Source organism: Ochlerotatus camptorhynchus, unplaced genomic scaffold, assembly GCF_037179485.1.
Source record: "Ochlerotatus camptorhynchus isolate MF236.1 unplaced genomic scaffold, CSIRO-AGI_Acam_v1.1 ptg000046l, whole genome shotgun sequence".
Taxonomy (NCBI): domain Eukaryota; kingdom Metazoa; phylum Arthropoda; class Insecta; order Diptera; family Culicidae; genus Ochlerotatus; species Ochlerotatus camptorhynchus.
In genome coordinates this window covers 2,300,158-2,319,630 of record NW_027040537.1, presented here as the reverse complement: position 1 = coordinate 2,319,630, position 19,473 = coordinate 2,300,158, and the positions used below count along the sequence as shown (strand labels likewise).

Here is a 19,473-nt window from a genome sequence, read left to right as displayed (position 1 = left end):
CACAATAAGCACAAACACAAGGTGACAGAGTGACTTACCCCCTGAGTGTAACAGATACTACAGGTAAAAAAAAACTAATGAATGAATTAAGCCACTTTTCTTCAAAATGGCTATTTTTACTCATTAATGGGTAATTTCAAGTTAGCGTACTCTGAATCAAAAAGTATCGATAATATCGAAACAGCATCACCCTATCCTTTATGCGTGAACGAACGAAAGACCCGAAAGACGTGACAAAACAAACACGTCAAGTTGGTCAGAAACGTTCGTAAACAACGAAAACGACGAACAAGCGAGCGAAGCAACTTTTGAGTTTTGATTTTGATGAAGAATGGACGGTGGTAGTCGTGGTCGTCGTCGATGTCGGTTTTAGTCGTGATAGGAAGAAAAAAGTGCGTTATTGTGCAGTAAATCTCGCGGTTTCGCGGTTTGCCTCTGGTGGCTCAGTCTATTATGGTGTTCTCGAAGAGAAAGATGAAGCAGTTGTTCGCGTTCGGTGTGGCCATAGTTTTGGGTAGGTTTTTCCATCAGCTTCGGATTGTTGCTGTTATCTAAAGATACCTGCGGTGGAGGATGGGAGAAAGAGTGGACCATCGCTGATCTTTGTGTTGCATCCAAAATGGGAAGATGTTTTATAAAGCGCTACGCGACGGAACAAGCCCAGTAGTTTTCCATCCCTCGGTTTATTGTTTTTAGATTTTGTTTTGGGAGAATGTCCTGATGCAGCGCTTTTCGTTTCGCGTTTCTACTTTCCGTGGTGCTTACGCTGCTAAATGCAAACAAGTCCAAAAATGTGCGCCACAGGTTGAGCAATCGAGTTTGGCGAAATGGGCACGATGCCGAGTGATGATGATGTAGTTTGAAAGTGGAAATGGTGATAATTTAGCAAAGGTGTTAATTTGCATTTCTTTGGATTTTTTTTTCTCTCTTTCTACGGTGCAGTGGTCTGTTTGTACAAATCGTGGGGTAGTCCAACTAGTGCTAAGCTAAGTCTAGCAATCGGTAGCGTAAATGATCTAGAGAATAGTGTCGATCGTGGGCGGTACGTTCATCAACGACAGGAGCGATTGCCAGATGGGAATGTGGAAAACGAAGTGGCCAATGACCACCGAGTGGTTGGTGGCGTCGGCGATGAGGAACACGAATCCAGACTGGACGAGATGCATGAAGCCAAGAAGCAAATCTTGCAGCTTCAGCGTAAAATTCAGGAATTGGAAGGACGGATACCGCGAAAGTATCCTGATGTGATGTTCTTGAATTACAAAAATCGGAAGCGAATATTGGTAAGTGTCGATTTAACTTAGAACTTAGTCCTAATTTAATATTTTTAAATTAAAAAAAAAACTAATGGGAATACTCTGTCAATCGATCATCGCTTTTCTAACAAACGCAATGCTTATGATTAAAACCTGATTGAAATCGATTTTCCAAACGAGTTGTTTCCATGTGCACTAACTTTCGGTCTGTTCCCGTACTTGCTTTTCAGTAAGATTCTGTACAGCAAAAAGCAAAAGCATGTCCCCGTACTTGATGTACCATATTATTTTCTTAAAGAAAGCTGCAGCAACCTGCAACAAAAGCAAAAAAGCAAGTACGGGAACAGATCTTTTGTTGAATACGCACAGATTCGTAGGGCAGACGAATCCACGATGATCAATCATGTCTTCTTCAAGCTTATTGCTTAGCGCATATTAGCTTATCGCTTGCTCTCAACTTATTGTTCTCTAAATGCGCTTCCAAAGTTATTAATTGAGAGCTTTCGATGTCAATACCAATGCATGAATTTGTATATAATTTGTACCCAGGAAAGTCGTGAAAATTTCCGACCCGAAATACCCCCTCGACCGGACCGGAATCGAACCCGTCGCCTCCGGCTTGGTAATAGCGTGCCTTTACATACTCGGTTATGAGGTCCCATATGATCAACCATGTTTACCAAACAAATAAACATACATTTGTGAAAACGAGCATTTCGATGGGAAGTCTATTAGGAACGAACGAACGATTACATACATTCAGACAACCCTTCTGATGAAGCGTGGTGTTTCTCAACGAGACCTCATAAAAGACGTAACGCAAAGTCTCCCATCCAGTGATTTTTTTTACCTACTTTTTGGAAACATTTAGTATCTCGCATGTGTTCGCATGGATTGTTACGTTTGCGTGGCCTTCGCGCTTGAAGCGTAATAGATGCTGCCTGGCTTGCCGGTTGGCACTTAAGACTTTGCCCGTAACATCAACGACCGCCGGATAAAATGAGTTGCATTAATTAGATAAAAACATACATTGCCATGTGGCAGCTTTGTATGACTTTAAATAGTGTAGTGGAAGAGCACAAGGTCTAACATGGAAAGTGAAATCCAAAGCGAATTCACACTGTACAGGGTACTGTGGTGGTACCATATTTGACGCAGATCCAAACTTGACGCACTTTTCTACTATTCTCGCACTCAGACAAGTATTTCAAGAAATAGCTCCTAATAATCAACCACTAATGTTTTATTAGCGTTAGCGTTAGCGTTAGCGTTGTTATGATATACTTCGTAGATTGGATACTAGCGACACTCACGTCTCTTCTGAAATTCTCAGTTAGACTACTTTCAGGAATAATGCTGGGGAGTAAACATTGGTTCCAATCTAAAAAAGAGTAACAGAAGCATGACTGTCGCTATTCCTGGCCACGGCCATCTTTACCATAACTAGGGATAGGGAAGGAAATGTTGATGTAGTACTTACTTAACGAGAGGCCACCGACTTAGCGACACCCTCATAAGTGCTACGGAGTTGGAGGGTTGGGTAGGGTATTCGGTTAGGATTCACCTCAAGTTGGCGATGCAACCAAAATTATGTATTGTTTATTTGTTGTTTAGTTAATCTCTCGATAGCCGGCTATCGAAAGAGCATATTCATTTTGTTTAGTGATCATGAATTTTAAGAGTCATGACGGAGAGCTTGGGATTAAACCCATGATTTTCTGCTCAGTAAGCAAAAACGATCCCTCCAGGGTCATCGAGCATCTCAGAACCATAACGCTTCGCGACACTACAGGACTAAATCTTTACATTCGCGTCAATATTCGTCTACCTTAATAAAGAAGCCGAGAAGTTTGTTGATAATTTTCTATCGGTTTTCGGGTCTAAAACCAATTTTTAATAATAAAATTGCCTTCAAATGGAAGAACATATGCTTTAACAATGTTAAATTAGATATGATGTTTGCGTCAAATTAAAAATATAGGGGTACCAAACATGTTTTGCACAGCACTGTCCTCTTTGGACAATTAACGCAAAACAGATTATGCGTAGATATAATGATAGATATCACCGCAAACAACAACAGACATTTTCGAATTTGAATTTAAAGAAAATTGATGGTTAAGATTCAGTTGGAGTCTTCTATTTAATTCTTCGTTAAATTTTCTTTAGTTAATTTCTCGTAGGAGAATTTATTACGCAATTGATTAGAAGAAATCTGATTGGTAAATCCATTTTGTAGCTCAGTAGGGGGAAGTAAAGACGTTGGTGCACGGCGTTGGCGTCGGTAGCATTGGTACTCAATACGGAAAACAAGATCGACGGAAAACAAATCAAGGAAAAAAAATTCACATTTGAGCTAAAATTCGCAGAAAGAAAGAATTTGTAATATTTAAAAGAAAGAAGCATTCCGATAAATCAAAATTTTGATTATTAAATTTCTGAAATCAGTACAACTCATATTCAAAAGAAGGAAGCATTACTATAAATCAAAAATATCTATTAATTGAAAATTTCTGGAATCAGTACAACTCAAAATAACTGCCCATGCTCAAAAGAAGGTGGCCATTTTCTGCTGGAACGAATGGTTGGAAGTATAATGGATAACTCTTTTGGTGCTTGTTGGTTTCCTGTAAATTTCGTATTCAAGCGAAGAAGATTATGACGATTCCCTGATGACTAGAAGATCGAGAAATGCGAGTTTCCCGTCTTTTTCTACCTCGTGAGTGAATTTGATATCCTTGTGAATTCTGTTGACCTCATCTAAAATTTATGGAAGGGCTTCCCGTTTAACTACGCTGAAGATATCGTCAACAAACCTCCACCAACGGTTTGGTAATAGTCCTTTCTCCTTCAGGATTGTCTCCAAGTTGGCCATGGTTCCCATTGGGACTCCTTTCGTCTGCTTGTAGAAGTTACCTCGGAAAGAGAAGTAGTTCTCTTCCATACAAAGGCGGTCCGAACCTTGTTTCTCCATGCTGCATCCTCTCGTTGTGTTAATAGCCAGTCCTCCAAATGGTTGATCGCTTCCTTGACCGGTAGGCTGAGATAAAGAGCTGTGACGTCGAAAGATACCATAATCTCGTCCTCGTTGATGTCTCCTGAAGATTGTATTTGCTGGGCGAACTCCAGGGTGTTACTAACTGCTTTACTCTGGAACTGATTCGGCATACTCTGAAACTGTGTGACTAGCCACTTCGCCAGTTTGTGGGTGGGGAAACCAACTGCAGACACGATCCCTCGCATTTCATTCCCCGGTTTGTGGACTTTGGGGATACCTGTGATCCTGGGTAAAATGTGATTGGATTCCCGTAAACGATCTGCTTCATCTCCTAATATTGATTTGCACTCCTTCAGTGCTTACGTGTGTCACTATGTTCTGATTGTCGTAATCGTCCTTGTCCATGATAACACCGCGTTGCCCTTGTCTGCTTTCACATAGCATACTGCTTTACTTTTCAGCTCCTTTACAATCCGAATTTCCTTTTCGTTGGTGCGACTTTGTTCCTGTCCGTCCTTGATTATGTTCTATGTGATAGTCCTGACCGTATTCTGTGATGATGTTGGAAGTGTCTTGGTAATCTCTGTTTCTACGTCAATGATGATCTGCTCCACGTCTAGCTTGGTTGTAACCGCGTATCCTAGCCCTTTGTTGAGGTGTGTCAATTGTTCTTCGGTGAATGCGGTCGTCGATCGGTTCACAACCAACCCATCAATGAAGTGAACCCTCGGCGTCGTGGTGATGGTGGATGGGATCTGCTCACCCGTTCGGTGTGTCGTCCGTCTCCGTCGAGACTCGTGTCGTAGTCTGTTTAGCTTCCTATCGTGCAGCTTCCGTGTCCTATCCGATTCGCACTCATCTGTTACATTTGCCCTAGACAGAAACTCCTGGAATTTAATTGGATACTCTTTGGCCAATTTGAGGTGTAGAGAATAACATTCCAAAATCTTCATGTCCAGTTTGCTATATAGTCGTCTGATGCTATCCTTGATGAAATCTGCGAAGTCGAGTATTAGTACAAGACACTGAAGAAGTTTGCACATTGTAGACGAAATACGCGTATCTGTCAAGGATAAGCAAAAAAGGTAGTGGAATAAAATGGAAATTACTAATCCTTCTCTCTCTTTATACGGGTATTCTACTAAGACACACACATTCATCAGGATTCTTAATATTTTTTCGAGACTGATTTCAAAATTTACTGAGCTTTGAGAAAAGTTCAAACCCGAAGAAAATGACTTCCTCTTTGGCAAAATGACCCATTCGGCGAAACGTCTTTCGGTAAAATATCCTGCTCCCCTTGAAAACATAATTTCCAATTGAAATGACGCCCGAGACAAAATTGTAGGAAAACAATATTCTTTTCAAGAAAAATATGCATGGTAAAACATTTCAAGCATTGTTGGGTAAAAAACGAAACCAGTGTTTGAAAATTACGTAACAAAAATTAACCCTCTTAAATATTTTTTGAACTTTTTTTTAGCAATTTTTTTTATTAAAATTATACGCAGAACATAATTTTTCGAAGTTTCAAAATCGTTTTCTGCGCAAAAATTTACAAAAAAAAAAAATTATAAAGAAAAAGTTCTTAAATTTGTCCAAAAGTTCTTGTTTAATGATTTTTGTTAATTTTGAATTCTCCATCTTGAAATTTTCACAAAGGATGGAATTTTTGTAAGCTTTTAATGAAAAATATTAAAACAATATTGCAAGAGCAAATTTTCATTACGTCGAATGTAACAAAGGTAAACAAAGTCGAGCTATCAGTGTCAATCGATTCTCCTGTTATTACACTATATAATGTCCGAATATAGGATCAAATCCCATTTTTAAATTTATTTGCCAGTCAAATTGCTTTTTGACGTAATCACCTTCCGATCAAAATAGTTTTCGATGTTACTTAAGTCACCCAATTTCTATGGAGATGCCGTTTGACTTAAGTAACAGCGCTGAGAAACCCGTGAAAAGTGTACGTTCGTCGTTTCGCTTTCTCATTATTAAAGTGAATAAATCGAACTGTTTGTTGCTAAGATGATTTCGGTAGTCCTAAAATGATGAATGGGCTGCACGTAAGGAGACGTAATTGATAATTCTCCCGAATATCCTGGTAAATACACTTTGACTTAAGTAACAATAGGGGCCACCAAACGACGTATAATAACTTTTTACTCAAAAACCAGTATTTTTTAGCATGAAAGCTAGCGATTTGCATTTGTATGATTAAAACCCTGCTAAATATGTTAAACATTGCTATCACTATGAGATTATATGTGTTTACTTGGAAATAGGAATAACTTTTCGGTCATCAAAACAAAACTTTATTTTTCTCGGATTGGTGCGAATGTTACTTACGACATAATGAAAATTTGCTCTTGATTGAAAGGAGGATTTTTTTTGCTATCCGTTCTGTTCTCTTTTTATGGCCGTACGACCAACCAGTAGAAACTAACGATTTCAAATTGGCTCACTACTTGACTTGCCTATTGCTCCCAAGCAAATTGATTAACGTACCCCATTCTAGTCGAAATTCTAGTACTATGAAAGTTTGACAGATAAAATGAGGGGTTCGTGGATTTTCCTACACGGATACGAATTTTGTTCATTTTAAAGCAAAAATATAAATGTTTTTACTCTAAACATATGAATTATTCAAAGTAAATTGAAAGCATGTTTAAAACTAAAATATTTATGTTTGAATTAAATTATTATTATTATTAAAATTATTAAATTAAATTCAAAAGCATGTTTATACCCTCCCCTTGGCTAGTTTTTGCACCATGCTGTTGGTGGGCGGGCTTAATTTCATGCTTCATAGTGGAGTGTTGGAGACGGTAGGTTTATGGTCGGCGTTGCTGGCTCATGCCGCGATAGAATGGCGACATGGGCAGGCGATGGGGATTACTAAGCTTCCCCTCTCTGATAAACCGCTGCATGAGAGAACCAAAGATCTAGTCTAGCAGTGATAGTATCACACTTGTTACTCCTTTTATTGAGAGCCGCGTCGTAGTACGCTTACGTATAGGCACTGACGTTGGGTGTGATACTGGCGGGTTTTGCCGCAAATCACTCTTATTTTATTTATTTTTTGCGCAGATAGATTTATTTGGGTTTGCAAGGGAATTATACTATTGAAATATTTCAGAAAGTGCCCAACAGTGCTCCTTCTATTTGCGTGACAAGCTTTCATTGTTGTTTTCATTGAAGTATTACTCAGAAAACAATGTTAAACATCATTTTTGTACATGGTATTGTAACTAATCTTATATGTGCTTCATTTTGATTTGGGATAAGTGTTTGAACTATGGCTCGGGATTTCCACTGTGGTGTGCTTCTATTGTGACATACCCATATGTATTTTTGTGGTGCCACATAGTGGAAACGTGAGAGTGTAGTTGGAACATTTAACCTATACAATATACAATTTAAAATTAGCTTGGAAACTAACTTCAAAGTGAAGCATTTTAGTCACTTGAAGGTGTCATCTGGGACGAACAAAGATATAAGATAAGATATGTAAAAGCCAGAAGTACTTGAAACACGTTAAATTGTAGTTTAAAAGCATGGGTTATGTAGGTAGATTAGAGATTTCAGTTATTTATTAAATAAACTTCAATTATAGAATTCATAAAGTTAATTAACATAAGAGATAGGACGCGGGGGGTCCGCTTAGGGAGGCGATTAGCCTATGAAGTTGTATAATAAATCTTCCTATTTAGTGTATTTGTTAATTACAGACAATGTCAATAGCGAAAGTCATATCTTCAACCAGGCGCTTACGAACAAGTGAAGTTTTAGGAAAGATGTGTTAAATATGTTGATAGGTTTGAAATAAGAATTAGGATTGTTGTGCTTTAGTTTTCGGTAAGGTATGATGTGTCAACAAAGCCCTTTTGAGCAAATTTTCAAACATCAAATTGATTGAGTGATTTATTGAAAGACATTGCGTTGTGAAAATTGACAAGTCATACATCTAACATAGTAGTAGTAGCAGTGTCGCATAATCTTATCACAATTGCTGCAAATAGTGCTGGAGGGGCCAGCAGGGCTGAATACGGATCAAAACTAACATAACTACTAACACTAAAATGATCCCGGAACTAACACTTATCCATTGCACTTTTAGCTATTTATTAGTTTTATTTTTCTACTAAGTCATCTATGCTTCTTTCTATTGTTTGGATCAAGTACAACTAATACTAATCTACCTTTATGTATGTTTTACTCCCTTTTAACCCATTATCTTTATGAATGGCGAATCATATGACGTGAGACACGTACAAGCTGGAACTCAAAGAATTACTTCGAACAGGATGTCAAACAAATTCAGGACCAATCCAAATGAGACCAGAAACCAACAAGGCATCGGGGAGTTATATATTCTGGGAGAGGTATTTGATAAATAATCAAAAAGTGGTAAGTTAAAATCTCGATAACTTTTTCAAGGGAGCGTATCGGCTTTTGTAGGCGGTGCGTTTGGTCGTCGATTTGGCGTAACTGGTGGCTCGCCCGCGCGTGCTGGCACTATCATCAGATAGGGGAAATTTTCCTCTACCTGCTGGTGGTGTTGATAAGCGTGTGCGAGATGCCGGTTGCGCCGGATCGACGATCGGATGCATTGTTTGCAGGAGCTGGTGCTTCCCTTTGAAAAAGTAATCGAGAAATAACCATATTATCCTGTAATTGATATTACTATTTTTATATATCAATGAAATTAGTCATGACAGAGTAACAGATGGGGAAGGACAATAGACACAAGTTGACACAATAAACAAGACAAGTGGGGGTTAATACACAAGACAAAATGACAAAATAAGTGACGACAGAAGACAAGACTGGGACGAAAATCAACCTTTTAAAAAAACAAGAATGCGCAATTATATTATCAAAACTATTTGGATCAGCACAAAAACAACAGTGACCAAACGGGCACCATAGCCTAGGAACGTCTGTGTGTTGATTTAAAATAGAGGCTCATAGAAGCAAAATTTATCAATAAAAGGGGTCCAGTGTAGAGTCCACTGGATCACTACAAAAAAAAAAAAAAAAAATTAAATTCAAAAGCATGTTTATTTCCACAAAATAGGATTTGGGTAAACGGTTTTTAGCGTGTCATGCCTTTTTGTTTCCTTCTTGATACATTCAGAAAAAGTTGCCAAAGCTTTGCTCTACCTCAACAGAAAACGGTTATCCATTCCGGATCCTCCTCCGACACCGAACATAGAAAGAAACCGGTATGAGGACCAGTGGCAGAAACCGAGACAGAAAAGGCAAAACGACGCCAATAACATAAATTTGCACCGGTTCCACTGAACTGGAACCCCCGGACACCCACCCCGACGGGTCCTCGCATCCTGGACCAGGATCCCAATTCCCACAGGTCACCCTTAATCGCACCCAAAAAAGAGCAGGAATTTTGATGCCCTGCCCGAAGATCTTATTTTATCATTTCTTTGCAAACCGTTTTATTTTGCTTTACCCTGCACTCAAATACTAAAATAATTTCAAAATAGGTATGTTTATTTTAAACATGAGAAGCATGTTTAAAATAAACATATTTATTATTGTTCGCATAGCTGTCAAACCAAACAAAAACAAATACGTTTATTTTCAACACGAATATTTTTGAAATAAACGTAACATTATTTGGAATGGAATACATGGAATACGTTTGAAATCAACCTAATTTATGTTCGAGGCCAGAACAAACTAAGTTTACGTTTGAGTTTACCTCAAATATTTTTGTTTCGACGATAGTTTTTTCTGCGTGTATGTTTCGAGGGGTGCCTCGATTAGCTTGGAACCGAAGAGAGTATCAGAGCTGAGACAAAAAGTTGAGCACGTTTCTTCGGAACCTTCTGGTCTTAGAGCTACCTCTATGGTACGACTGCGCCCATTGATTTAACATACTCAGACGTCATTTCTATTGGAAGCAGGATTACTTCCACTCACTTGCTTTAAAAAACTATTGTTCAGAATAATGAAAAATCATTCAATATTATAATGATAACACTAGTTTACAGCATTTTTGAACTCGGTAAGGTGATGATCATTTCCAATGCAAAATCCTACGCTGAATTCAATGCCGTGGTCAGAAAAAATTAAAGTAGAGCCATTTTTGAGATATACAAAAATTTTGATTTTTTGAATTTTGGACAAAAGTACGATTACTGAAATGTCAATATCTTTGGAACTAGTGCACCAATTTTAAATCTTTTTTTATGAAAGTGAAGCTTAATAAATTTGCTATCGTTCACTAGAATATTATGTCTTAATTAAAAATTTAATTTTTAAGTCATTTAAAAATTTACAGCATTTTTTTTTATTTTTCCTGCTAATTTTCCATAAAAATCTTGTTTTAATCAACATTTTTAATGGGATAAAAAGATTATAAAAGATAATTTATTCTTAAAGTCCATTCAAAACCGGAGAAAATGAGCCTTTAATGGATGAAATCGGTTGGAAATTGTCGAAGTTATGAGCATTTTTGCAAAACACCTAAAAATGTTGCTGAAATACAACAGCTTTAGAGTTCCTTTTCTAGGTGTCGTTGTAAGCATCCAAATCACATGTAAAGTTTTCATGGGAGATTCTTTTCTCTACATATCAATTTGATTAAGGCATATCAGGATTTAAAACCGAGTTGATACAAAAGAAATTTATTTAGGTTTTATTAAAAATGATTGAGAATCGAATGACTTTGTCTTCGATGTTTTGAACTTGTTTCTCGAATCAGAAACCAACAATAGTCACCCATCATTGCTTCATCCCAAAACCTTTGGTAACGACGTTCCATCATCTTCATTTGTTGGTGAAAACGTTCGCCGTGCTCATCACTCTCGTCACCAAGATTTTCCGGGAAAAAATCCATGTGAGAATGTAGGAAATGTATCTTCAAAGACATATTCACACCTGTGTTCAGTGAAATAAAAGGATTTGAAATTAATTATATGTAACAAACACAATATTTTTGATTTATACCTATTTTCTCATAATTTTTGAGCAATTCATCGACGGCTTCCTCATAATCTGGGCTTCTGAAATTTCCTAAAAAGGTTGTGACAACACGCTGGAACGATTTCCACGCTTCTTCCTCATCTGGTGTCAAAAATGTATTGAATGCGGAATCATTGAGCAGTTTTTTGATCTGTGGGCCAACAAATACACCTTCCTTTATCTTTGCGTCAGATAAATTTGGAAATACTGATTTCAAGTACTGGAATGCCGGCCCTTCTTTTTGCAACGCTTTGACGAAATTTTTGAATAGCCCAAGTTTTATATTTAGTGGTGGAAGTATTATGCGTTCTTTTACCACAAGAGGATCATTTTTAACGTTGTCTTTACCAATTGTGAAATTATCCCGTTTTGGCCAATCTTTTCGGACGTAGTGTTCCTTACGAGCTCGACTGTCCCATTTACACAAAAAACACATATATTTTGTGTATCCCTGTTGCAATCCAGTCAACATGGCAACCACTTTAAGATCGGAACAAATTTTCCAATTGTGTTGATTGTAATTTATCAAATTGAGCAATAGAGCCATTGATTCATACGTTTCCTTCATATTAACGGCATGAGCTAATGGAATAGAAGGTTTCTCATTCCCTTGATGCAGTAAAACGGCTTTCAAGCTCAACTTGCTGCTATCGATGAATAAACGCCATTGAGCTGGATCATATGGCTCACCAAACTCTTCAAACAAGCCGTTTACGTCATGGCAAAAACATGCCTTGTCCTTTGTAGAATAATAATTGTCAAATTTCTTGTGACGATTCCTGTGACAAGAAATTTTGACCTCCTTGCTCAAGCGTCGTGCCAGCAATTCGGATTTCTCCTTCGATAAGTCGAGATCTCGCACCAAATCATTAAATTCGGATTGTGTAAACAGTTTTGGGTTTCTTTCCAATTCCACCTCGAAGTCTTCCTCGCATTCCTCCTTGAATTCCTCCTCAGTTTTTGTAACGGTCGATTCAACAGAGGGCGCTCGTTTCCGCTTTGGATAAACAGGATACGGGACCGAACTTTAATGTGGAACAGGTTTTGTCATAGAAGCCACTTGTGGATACTCAACTGTTTTGTGACGTCCTTGTTGCTTAACTTTTGTCAAGCAGAAATAACAATCCGTTGCATGACAAAACGGTCGACGCCATATGGTGGGCATGTCAAAGGACAAATAGCGACTGACAGATAACAAATAAGTGAGTTAGTAAGTAAGACATTAACACTTATCAAAAATAGATGAAGTAAGATAATGTCGATCAGGAAAGAACAAAGCACTACCATGCTGTACATAAATTGTTTATATGAAAGTTATTCAAAAAATCAATTTACCTTGCGCCTGACATCCACCTAGCCAAGCACGTTTTGCACGAACTACATAATACTTTTGGAATCCACGGTTCGTCAAAGTCTCCAGGATCAATTTTAAAATAAAGCCTGTATGCAGTTTGCAACGAAGCAGTGAAATTGATCGATTTTGTAAATATATAGTTGCCACACGCGTAACAAAACTTTTGAGGATCATTTTTACACTTGAATTCACGTTTTGTCGTATACATCGTTAAGCAATGTTAAAGAAAGAAAGCTGTCAAATTGAGTTGGTTGCGTTAGGTTCTCGCCGAGCGGTCTCACAAACACTAGCGTAAATTATATTGTTGAAAATATCCCATTTAATTTTGCGTGACAGCTGGTAGTGTTAGTGAAATGCACCGTATGCGTACACGTCCGCAGAAAGGCTTACTGGAAGTGGTGCATGAACCTAGGAGCGGGACAACGGCCAATCTTGGAACATTCAATTTCCATGATTTTACAAAAAATTTCATAACTTCGACAATTTCCAACCGATTTCATCCATTAAAGGCTCATTTTCTCCAGTTTTTAATGGACTTTAAGAATAAATTATGGAATGATTTTTTGAATCTTTTTATCCTATTAAAAATGTTGATTAAAACAAGATTTTTATGGAAAATTCGAAGGAAAAATAAAAAAAAAAATGCTGTAAATTTTTAAATGACTTCAAAATTAAATTTTTAATTAAGACATTATATTCAAGTGAACGATAGCAAATTTATTTAGCTTCACTTTCATAAAAAAAGATTTAAAATTGGTGCACTAGTTCCAAAGATTTTGACATTTTAGTAATCGTACTTTTGTCCAAAATTCAAAAAATCAAAATTTTTGTATATCTCAAAAATGGCTCTACTTTATTTTTTTCTGACCACGGCATTGAATTCAGCGTAGGATTTTGCATTAGAAACGTTGGTCAACCACTAAAGTGTTGTTTTGTAAACTAGTGTAATTAGAATTTGAAAGTTACAAGAAGAGGTCATGAAGTATATGTTTGACGCATACAACCTGTCAATATTGTGAATATTGATCACTCTAAGTGAACGCTCCCGAATCATAAGATCGCGGATTGTGACGCTCTGAAAGTGCACTTGACAGGTTTTTTGAGTCAAACACATACTTTACACCGTCTTCTTGTACATATCGTTATATCATCTAATTATTCCATAATAATTCCGAAAAACATTTTTTTTTATAGCAAGTGAGTGGAAATGTCATTTTCGGGTTATGATTTGTTGAAAAACAATCGAATACGTAATATTGATTTTTTGCGAGATTCAAAATGGCCGACTTCAGCTCAAATGTGAATGATTTACCATGACAAACAATTATGCAACGTGTCGTGCAAATCGGAGAAGGTCGGGTCAAAATTATTATTTTTTACTATTCGGCCTGGAAATGCTCAGCTTCAAGTACCATTTCTTCATGTATTACGTCAAACGACTATTATTCCAAACGACTCTATGTCAAATGGCTGTATGCCAAACGGCATTATGCCAAATGACATGATGCCGAACGGGGTACACTCAAATAACTAGTGGAAAATATTAATGTGAATCAGGGTTGCTTCCACTCACTTCTTGCTCAACAATAGAAAAGGGCCCATCAGCATTTGTAAACAAACCCATTCCTCACAAATCTAAAGTCGCTCACACAAACCAACACCATCATCGGATAGGGAAAAGTTTCACCGAGATGAAACCTTCCAATCAAAATATTTTTCGATGTTACTTAAGTCACCCGATTTCTATGGGGATTGTCTTAAGTAACAGTGCCGAGAAATCCGTGAAAAGTGTACGTTCGTCGTTTCGCTTTCTTATTATTAAAGTAAATAAATCGAACAGTTTGTTGCTAAGATAATTTCGGTGGTCCTAAAATGATGAATGGGCTGCACGTAAGAAGATGTGATTTATAATTCTCCCGAATATCCTGGTAAATACCCCCCACAACGATATAGTTTAGCCCGAATGTTACTTTTAAGTATTTAAATTGCAAATTCTCAAATTTACGTGAATTAAACTTAATTTTGGTGGAATATACTTAAGATTAAGTATTTCTTTTTGCTGGTGTTAATTGAAAACTTGCCGATTTACTCAAATTTGGGTTATTGGGCTGAACCCGTGAATTGAGAGAAAAGTACTTAATTTTGGGTAGTTTTTCATCTCCGTGTATGGTTCTTAAGCCTATTCATATTCGATACATCGTTTTGCGTTAACAAAGTTCGCACGTCATGAAGTCAACAACGCATTCTTAGTGTTGACGGAAGGGAAACAAAATGTAGTGTGTACATTAGCATACTTGAAGAGGCACACGTACTGAGAATACCAGAGGATCACTTACTCACATCTTTGGCGATGTAAAGTGTTCCTTCAAGTGTTTTCATCCGAGATCGCATTGATATCGAACTTGATCGACCAGCGTTGTGCAGGGTCAGTCATATTCGTCTGTCATTTGGTCGCGACTGTTTTGGGTACCAAAGAGGACTGACAGTCATGAGACGGACCGAAAAGTTGTAGATGGGAAGGAGAGGTTATGAAAATATGCTTATATTCTATACCGTTCATACGTTAAAAAAATGAAATGGGTTTGGAACATTCTTGAAGATTCTATGGCTTCTATAATTTGCCCAGTTTCATATTAGGGAAAATTAGGACTTAGTTTTTTAAAGATTCTTAGGTTAACGAATTAGTCTTTAGGACCATGTATTTATTACGTTATTGAGATTTAAAAAAAAAATCTTATGTTCTCTTACAAGGGAGGCAGGAAATCTCAGAAATACCGTTCCGAAGAATGACATGAAGAATACAGAAGATGTTAAGCATATGGATTTTCTGTAATATACACTGACGCAAAAAAAACGTAAGAATTCCATAAGAACCGTTTATGAATTTTAGCCGCAATAAATCAGTATCCATTTCATTGATTTGCCTTATGAAAAATAATGTCGACAAAAAACAATGAAATGGAACAGACTGGAACCGAACCATGGACGTTGAGACTACGAGTCATGTGACTGTCGTCTGTCAACGCTTGGGAAAATGGAATGGCTTAAGGTGATTCCTTGTAGAGTCCACAAATGGCCACCACGTAGGCTATAAATGCATTTCCACCTAGAATTTTCAATTACACACATCTCGGAAATTAGAGTTCCATTTCACCTGAAATTGCTACTGCATGTATGCTGCAGCGCAGCAAACGTGGAGTAACAGTTTCATTATAGTACGTGTCGTGGAAGCTGATATTTGTGCACTTAAAGTTTCGAAGTGGTAGCGAGAATAAGGATCTGACAGCGAACCACCTTAAGGCATATACGAGCTAAATAAGAGATGAACTCAAGAGCAAATTTTCATTATGTCGTAAGTAACATTCGCACCAATCCGAGAAAAATAAAGTTTTGTTTCGATGACCGAAAAGTTATTCCTATTTCCAAGTAAACACATATAATCTCATAGTGATAGCAATGTTTAACATATTTAGCAGGGTTTTAATCATACAGATGCAAATCGCTAGCTTTCATGCTAAAAAATACTGGTTTTGAGTCAAAAGTTATTATACGTCGTTTGGTGGCCCCTATTGTTACTTAAGTCAAAGTGTATTTACCAGGATATTCGGGAGAATTATCAATTACGTCTCCTTACGTGCAGCCCATTCATCATTTTAGGACCACCAAAATCATCTTAGCATCAAACAGTTCGATTTATTCACTTTAATAATGAGAAAGCGAAACGACGAACGTACACTTTTCACGGGTTTCTCAGCACTGTTACTTAAGTCAAACGGCATCTCCATAGAAATTGGGTGACTTAAGTAACATCGAAAACTATTTTGATCGGAAGGTGATTACGTCAAAAAGCAATTTGACTGGTAAATAAATTTAAAAATGGGATTTGATCCTATATTCGGACAGTATATAGTGTAATAGCAGGAGAATCTATTGGCACTGATAGTTCGACTTTGTTTACCTTTGTTACATTCGACGTAATGAAAATTTGCTCTTGAACTAGCCTATAGCTAAAAATCTCTTTAATAAAGAAAAAAAAATATACGAGCTACCTCATGTTAGACGCGCTTCTGAAATGCATATGTCTGGATCAACAATAGAAAAGGGCCCATCAGCATTTGTAAACAAACCGGTCCAAAGCCCATTCCTCACAAATCGCTGGCCGGCCACACAAACCAACGCCATCATCGTGTGGGTAGAAGTTTCCCCTATTCGATGATGGTGTTGGTTTGCGTGGGTGGCCTTTGCCTTGTGAGTAAAGGATTTTGGAACAGTTTGTTTACAAATGCTCATGGGCCCTTTTCTATTGTTGATGTCGTTCATAAGTCGAGCCTTATGAAATTCTTAAGTCTATTTGCCTCAGTGCACGTATCCTAATATGTATCTAAATGAAAGGTAGCAATAAATGCTCATTTTGCTATAACAAATGTTTTTTTTTGGGAATTATGAAATCGATGTCAACATTTCATTAGGGCGAAACAATTTTTGTTAACGTAAATTCCTCGCAAATCAAACCAAACTAACCATACTAGCTGATTCACTAACCATATCAGCTTCCCCTAATAGATGGTGTTGCGGTTTAGACTATTCTTTACAAAAGCAGTTTCGTCCTTTTGAAATGTTGATATAGAAACATAAGTTGTTATGATAGTATTTTTTACCAGTAAAGTAAGTTACAAGAAAAGGTTGTAAAGTATGTCTTTAACTCATAGAACCTGTCAATTTCATTTTTAGAGAGACACAATCAGCGATAAGTGAGTTAGTTAAAATGATAAAATCGTTGATTGTGACTCTCTGAAAGCTTGCAACTTATTGCAACTACGAAAGATCATCATAACATCTTCATTTTTTATAGCGACATGAGTATTCGCAATCCTTGGACCTAGGTTAAGAAAGCTATAGCTATCCGATCTAGAAGACCGTACGACTTTAAACTCAATCCTTTTAACCGCTCAACTTCAACCATCTTCCAGATCACCGGTGGTGCTGGGTTCGTGGGATCGCACCTGGTCGACTACCTGATGATGCAGGGCCACGAGGTGGTCGTAGCCGATAACTTCTTCACCGGTCGGAAGCGCAACGTCGAACACTGGTTGGGTCACGAAAACTTCGAACTCATCCACCACGACATCGTCAATCCACTGTTCATCGAAGTGGACGAGATTTACCACCTGGCAAGCCCGGCCAGCCCACCGCACTACATGTACAACCCGGTCAAGACGATCAAGACCAACACGCTGGGAACGATCAACATGCTCGGGTTGGCGAAACGGGTCGGGGCCAAGGTGTTGATTGCCAGTACGTCGGAGGTATATGGAGACCCAGATGTACATCCCCAACCGGAGACCTACTGGGGTCATGTGAATCCTATTGGACCGAGGGCGTGCTACGACGAGGGGAAACGTGTGGCGGAGACGCTGAGTTACGCCTACGCCAAACAGGAGAACGTCAATGTCCGGGTGGCGCGGATCTTCAACACGTACGGTCCGCGGATGCACATGAACGATGGCCGGGTGGTGTCCAACTTCATCATCCAGGCACTTCAAAATCAGTCAATTACTGTGAGTAACTGGATTTAGGATAACGGTGGGTTAGCAGTGATGGTACTCAACTCGTTTTTCGTTTCTTTAGATGTACGGAAGTGGAAAGCAGACGCGATCGTTCCAGTATGTGTCCGACCTGGTGGACGGGATGGTTGCGCTGATGACTTCCAACTACACGCAGCCGGTCAATTTGGGCAATCCGGTGGAACGCACAATCCAGGAGTTTGCCGAAATTATCCGCGACCAGGTCGGGGGTCGGAGCAAAATTATCGAACTTCCCGCAGTGGAAGACGATCCGCAGCGGCGCAAGCCGGACATTTCCCGCGCCAAGAAATATCTCAACTGGGAACCACGGGTGAGTGTTTTTGTTTTGGTTCGCTTGAGGAAAAACTTTTTTCTCTAATATGATTTTCTCGTCTGAAGGTCCCCCTGAAGGAGGGCCTCATCAAAACAGTCGAATACTTCCGGAAGGAGCTGGCGCGCTCCAATCACTCCCAGCGGAATATCTTCGTGCCGGAAACGACTGAAACCAAGAAATAACATTGTTAGCTGGTAGCGCAATGGTGTGTGGTTTTTGAATGGTATGTTGAATTTTGATTAAGTCAGTCATGTCTGAGGTAGATGCTAGGCTCGGTCGAAACCGAACGACCGACGGTGCTGCAATTGTTGTCAAGTGCGATTCCGCTCTGTTTAGGATTCCCGTTAGTTCCATTTCATCATCACCTTCTTCTTCGTCTATACCACAGTACAAATCGTTCGTCCTATTTCGTCGTATTCGGACAGAAACATTTCCTCTCTCTCGCTAGTGGGCCATTTAAGGACATGATTCAGCGAAGTCTCATCTCTGGTTGCTGCTTCTACTTGCTACAAACACTGAGTGGCGTTTACGACTTAGTACCTTCATAAAGTAGATCGCCCAATGTGGCTTCCGTGAACCACGTCCTTAAGGTTATGTGAAGATATGTCAATTATTGTTGAAACCCGGTTTGCATAGAAAACTATTGCTCGTAGATTAATCTTGATAAATAGTATAATTTCCTTCTGTTGGATCTTTTGTGCATATATTTTTCATCCCCCTTATATTTCTAGTCTTGTTTTATATTTGTGAATATGTTTTTTTATAGTGTTTATGATTGTCATTAAAAAAATCATGTTAGTGAATAGTTGAGAAAGGTTTTAACAGATTGTTTAATCTAGTGAAAGATATCACAGCCAGAATTTTAGTTAAAAATTCCAACCTTTTTAGTCAGGACAGCAATGATGTTATTAGGTACAGGTAGAAATTCTATGACAGTTATATTTGTTTGATTTTGCGAGACAGAAGGGGGTCTT

At 38.3% G+C, this 19,473-nt stretch overlaps 1 protein-coding gene across 1 annotated transcript; it reads left to right on the top strand.

Moving 5' to 3' along the window:
- The first annotated feature begins 344 nt into the window (after positions 1 to 344).
- Positions 345 to 19,264, top strand: Uxs (UDP-xylose synthase). The gene is made up of 5 exons (XM_065238846.1): positions 345 to 514; positions 943 to 1,283; positions 17,572 to 18,159; positions 18,230 to 18,496; positions 18,565 to 19,264. The coding sequence occupies exons 1-5, from the start codon at positions 454 to 456 to the stop codon at positions 18,679 to 18,681; spliced, it is 1,374 nt and encodes a 457-aa protein (XP_065094918.1). The 5' UTR covers positions 345 to 453; the 3' UTR covers positions 18,682 to 19,264.
- The last annotated feature ends 209 nt before the right edge of the window (positions 19,265 to 19,473 follow it).